Source organism: Babylonia areolata, chromosome 18 (genome assembly GCF_041734735.1).
Source record: "Babylonia areolata isolate BAREFJ2019XMU chromosome 18, ASM4173473v1, whole genome shotgun sequence".
Lineage (NCBI taxonomy): Eukaryota > Metazoa > Mollusca > Gastropoda > Neogastropoda > Buccinidae > Babylonia > Babylonia areolata.
This window is the reverse complement of record NC_134893.1, coordinates 27,830,883-27,836,882: the sequence shown is the minus strand read 5'-3', so window position 1 is coordinate 27,836,882 and position 6,000 is coordinate 27,830,883. Positions and strand designations below refer to the sequence as shown.

At 36.5% G+C, this 6,000-nt stretch overlaps 1 protein-coding gene across 1 annotated transcript in view; it reads right to left on the bottom strand.

Moving 5' to 3' along the window:
* Nucleotides 1–2,839: 2,839 nt before the first annotated feature.
* Nucleotides 2,840–6,000, bottom strand: part of LOC143292616 (multidrug resistance-associated protein 1-like) — a 70,302-nt gene continuing 67,141 nt past the window's right edge. Inside the window, exon 33 of the mRNA XM_076603074.1 lies at nt 2,840–3,785. Coding sequence (XP_076459189.1) covers nt 3,674–3,785 — 112 coding nt within the window. The 3' untranslated portion in view covers nt 2,840–3,673. The remainder of the gene's footprint in view (nt 3,786–6,000) is intronic.

Genomic DNA, 6,000 nt, shown 5'->3' with positions numbered 1-6,000 from the left:
ATGATGGACACAGGCATGTGAAATGCTTCATGGTGGACACAGGCATGTGAAATGCTTCATGGTGGACACAGGCATGTGAAATGCTTCATGATGGACACAGGCATGTGAAATGCTTCATGATGGACACACACATGTGAAATGCTTCATGACTGACACAAACACATGTGTGAAATGCTTCATGATGGACACAAACACATGTGTGAAATGCTTCATGATGGACACACATGTGTGAAATGCTTCATGATGGACACAAACACATGTGTGAAATGCTTCATGATGGACACAGGTGTGTGAAAACCAATCGGACATGTGAAATATCCCTCGTCTTGATTTGATTGCCAAACGCAACATATCATCACAGCCTATTTCGAGAAACACAAAAACCTGTTTACAACTAGTACCATTTCAAAACAAAACTTCAAAATCAAATCAAGATAAAGACTAATCAAAACCTTCTTGAAACAAAATGGACTGAGGACATGGATTGAGAGAGAGAGAGAGAGGGAAAGGTGGCTTGCTGTAATATCGTGCAAGTTGTTGGTCGCGTAAATATGCCCAGAAGTACCCACACATGCCGCATGCTTTCAACACTTCATACAACTACACCCCATCACCCCTCAATAACTGTAGGCTTGCCCACACACTGAAACATTAACGTAGTTATTACAGCGCTGATTCCAGATGACTTAATCTGAGCAAGTTTTTTTTTCTTGAGGGAAGAAGCTCCTTTTTTCCCCTGGGCTTATTTCAAGTGATGATTGTAATGTATTCTGGTGCTTACCCTATGTGTACTATCCATCATGACCTGTATGCAACATTACAAGTTTACACGTCAGAACATGCTTTATCTGAAGACTGTGTCAGGGTTCTTTCGTTTAACTAATTTCAAATTTCTTTCATTTTAATTCCACCAACTTTAAATATATTTTCTTTCTTCAGACATGCATCCAAACTAAATAGCAGCAGAGAAGATGCATGCTATATACATATATACATACATATATATATATATTTATATATGTGACTCCGCACACGAAAATCATGGATAAGTCGCTGGAGTAAATTTCACGCAACACGCTCTGAAAGTGACAAGGGGTGAAAATATCAAATTTGAGTTTTTTGGTTATTCAGATTCTATGATTCTTTCTCTATTAAATTTCCAAGTATTATATAGAAATATAAAGTATTAGTGCTTTATTTTGATGTTTTCCTGTTGGGAATTGGTGATCAAGAGTGGGAACTCGTTTGCCCCAATTTTCTCAGAAGTACGTTTGTGATCATCACGAGACTCAAATGCATGTATCTCAGAAACCAATAAAGATACTTGAATTCTGTTTTCTGTGTGTTATTCAGAATTCTCTCTACTTTCAGATAAAAGAATAATATCATTTTGTAAATTTTGACCATTATCCATGATTTTCGCATGCACCATCACATATATATAACTCTCTCTCTATACATGTATATATAGATCATGGTCTGTAAATGTATTAGAATCAGAGGTGGGTTTGCCAAATAAAATGATGAAATGAAACAGATCTCACCACCACAGGTGGTATGACCTTTCAGAAAATTCCTTCCCTTTTTAATGAAAAAAAAAGATTTACTTTGTATCCAGAAAATGTGCATGAATACAAAAAAACAAAAAACAAACAAAAAAAACCAAAACAAAACCAGCACAAAAATGCCCAAGCTATATCTATCTATCTGTATAGGTAAAGCAAAACAAAACAAAAACAAACAAACAAAAAAAAAAACAAGAATAAAATGGAATCATACCCAATTCTCTAAATGTTTTGAAAAGATTAAAAAAAAATCAGTTCCAACATTGCAAAATATGTTCACACTATAGAAATAACATCAAGGGGAAAAGTATACCCATCAACAACTGATAAAAACAAAACATCACAAGAACAAGAAAAAAAATGCCATTGATCTTAACAAGTGTCTGAAGGTATATGACGCAACATGATTCGTGGAGAAAAACAAGCACAGATAAGAACAAAACAACCCTTCCATCATAGCAAAACAACTATACAGAGATACAACAACAAATATATATATATATATATATATATATATATATATATATATATATATATCTGGGAGTTTATAATGACATAAGCCCTTAAAAAGATAAGATAAGATAAGATAACTTTATTATCTCCAACTGGAGTCAGCAACTGGTGCCCATCTGAAAGCAGAGTTCTCAAGGGAGAGAACCAGTTGTATGCCTGATATGACTGCAGTTTCATCCCCTGTGAATTCCTCAGAATGGCAGTGATCGATCATCCCCTATTGCAGGGGACCTGGCGACACCACTTTCAATCAAAGCCAGAGAAAAACCGCAATCCAATGACTTGGTTGCCCATAAGCTGCACACAGTCCTGATTTTTACAAGCCAATAAAATAGCTTCACCGAACCACCAGCTATGAAAAAAGAAGCGGATGCTGCGATTTAATATCTGGCAGACTGAGCTGCAGAAGTTGGAAAGTCAAAAAGGAATCCAGACTTCTGTGTCAATATCAAAGCAGACATTATTCTACCCAGAACACCATCAGTATGTCTGTTAGCTTCTATCCTCCTTCATGGACCTTGGAAGGCAGTAAGGCAGATGAAAACATTCAGGTAAAGAAGACCCAAGACTTGTTTCTTGTCTATACACTGGTACAAAAATTCACAGCTCAACTGCATATTCTTACTGTGACCATCTGTCTCTCATTCATTAATCTTCATCTTCAACCTGAGTAGCCACAATCACCATGTAGATTTTTTTTCTCACTACTTTGACTTGGAGGGATGTTGTATTTTCCTTTGGTGATAAAATGACAAAAAAAAAAAAACAAAAAAAAAAAAACCTAACCCAACCTAAATTGAACTTGTGTTCCTTGGCATTCCTGAAAAAAAAACCCCAAAAAAACCCACACCCGATTTAACAGCGTTAATTGGGGTCATGATGGCTGCTGGAAAAAGAGGGCGCTAGCCAGCGGGACAAAGGGGAGGTTACCTACTTCCGGGAGGTTATTGGCCGTAGTTGCTTTTGTTTTCTCTGCATAGGCTGATAGTAGTTTGCACAGTACAGGAATGTCAGACCCCTGCCGGAGTCTGCACTAGTTGGGTCTCGGTTAAGTATGTGTAATCAAATTGGGTATTTTATATCTCAACTGCTGATTTGCTAATCAAGACACAATTAAAGTTTTGGAAGTGGGAGAGAGTGGAGAAGAGAACAGACAAAAGGGAAAGGTGAGCTTTCCTGAGCAGAGCAAATGTAATACAAAGCCAAAAAGTAACAGGACAAAGTAAAGACCGCTGTCTTAAAGGGGAAAGGACAAAATAGATGGCAGCAGCGCGTATCTCTCTCCCTTTCACTTTCAGCAGCACATACATACATGTATCTTCATCCACAGTGAAAAACACACACCACAGTAAACTACACTGTCAGGGAAAAACATTAAGCTAACAGTTCATATTCACCAGCTCATTTCTAACTGTGAAGGACTGCGATTTTTTGTTGTTGTCATGTCCATACAACACTCTCTCCCCATTTCTACCCGTCTGTGGTTATGTACATAAGGCCATCTGACTCATCACTACTACAGACACCAAACTGATATTTTCAGCACAGACTTCTCAGATGTCTCCCTGTAAGCTTTGCCATGGTGACACAAGAGCTCACACGAGCCCAGCGCTCTTTGCCATGTCATAGAAAATGGAGTCCGGGTTCTGTAGAAGTTCCTGGGGCGAGTCGAACTCGGCAATCTCTCCAGCATCCAGAACTAGGATTCTGTGGGACACACAGGTACCATAGTCATGAGTAAGTTATCATTTCTTTTTGACGTTTTAGGCCACAAGAACAAATGTAACAGAAAAAAATCTGCATTCTTTTACCAGTCTCCATTACTCTGACATCATAAACATCTATAATGCAGCATGTGGAAACCCAGCTCCAGTCGCAGACAGCTATTCCTCACTATTATTATTATTATTATTACTACTTTTAATTTTTTTTTATAATTATTATTTATTTATTTATTTATTTATTTATGTACGCTTATAGTTGACTTCATCAAGTTTTTGCGCCTTATACATATTATTATTAGTAGTAGTAGTAATTTTTTTTAATGTATTTATCTATTATTTATTCACCTTTTTTTTTTCTCTCAAGGCCTGACTAAGTGCGTTGGGTTACGCTGCTGGTCAGGCATCTGCTTGGCAGATGTGGTGTTACGTATATGGATTTGTCTGAACGCAGTGACGTCTCCTTGAGCTACTGAAACTATGTAAAAAAAACATGTCATTAGGGTCAAAATAATGAAAACAGCGATTAAAAAACCCCAAATCCACATCTTTAAGTTTTGTCTTTGCTGTCGAAATGCATTAAACTTCCTGAAACTGAAGAATTTATAATGTTTTTAGGTGCTTGCGCTGTTGGTACTGCTGCATACACTCATCACTTTAAGTTGCAATGTTCAGTGCATTTGACTCCAGGCTTTTCTGAAATTATGTCAGCCAAAAATGTGGCAATACACTAATGACTGCAGTAAGTGAATATCATTGACTCACTTGTGTAAACAAAGTGAGTCTGTGCTTTAACCTGCTGTTCGGGTGTGTGTGTGTGTGTGTGTGTGTGTGTGTGTGTCCATGGTAAACTTTAACATTGACATTTTCTCTGCAAATACTTTGTCAGTTGACACCAAATTAGGCATAAAAATAGGAAAAATTCAGTTCTTTCCAGTTATCTTGTTTAAAACACTATTGCACCTCTTGGATGGGCACAAAAAAATAAAAAAGAAGCCAAACTATATGCAAACTGCTTTTACTGTTATATTTATATTTTGTTTATCCTCTAAACTTGGCACTTTGATCTGATATTCTGACACAACAAGAGCAGTCATTATCATTTTTTGTTCAAACAGAACTTCTTTTGCTAAGCATGGAAGTTTTATTTATTTTGCAAACGTTTTGGTGCAGATAGTAAAAAAGGGAAATTAATGTGTAATTAATGCTTGGGAACTTAATTTGCTTTAAACTGATCTTTCTCATCTTAAACATTACATTTTGAAATTATACTCAATACATAAAAAGCTTGTGTGTTTTACTCTGTGTACAGGGCTTTCACTATGTTCATTCGCCCAAGTGGTCTTTTTCGGAAAATACTAAAATCAATACAACGAGTGGACTTCATAGATCTATTGGCTGAGCCCTGAAGGTCATGGGCAAAAATCAATTGCGTACACATATTTATACACATTCAAAGCACGTGCTCATATTCTTCGCGAACGCCGCCATTTTGTATCAAGTTGTTGACCTGCCTGTTCAATCCTACATTCAATGGATAATACACGGTAACATGTGATGGAAAGTTGGAGAAGGAGACCGTTAAATATTTATTCAGAGAAAGATTTGTGAATGCCTCATCACTTACTGGATTATGCCCCTAACTGCCATAAAAATATCCACAGAATCAGTCAGAATTCACAGTTAAAAATTAATACCCTTGAATTGATGAAACGAAAAAATTTCCAGTCTTGACTTTTCTCAAAATGAAGTCCTTTTCACTTCATACAATGTTTAGAAGTGCTTGTACTTGGCTCTACATGTTATTAGTTAAAAAAAAATACTCAATTTTCGTATCAACTTTAAAACTATAAAACTAGAATGAACATATAAGAGAAATTAAATTGACCGTGTCGTACTACATTTCCGGCGGGTGTAACTAAACATGTACATCTATCTAGATCTAGAGAAAAGGGCTAAATGTTGCAGTGTGATTGCGGCGATAGCCACGTTTCCTTTACCGCGGACTTTAAAAGAATTTTTTATTGCCCTTAAAGATTTTTTGAATGCCCAAGATACACTAGAATAATATGATTTAAACAGCATTCTCACTGCGAATACCGCAACTGATTTATTGCCCTTTAAAAAAGTATGTTCAAATATTAAATTTTAGAACGTCAATTAAGGATCCACGATAATGTAATGGGTAAGACAGTTTCTTC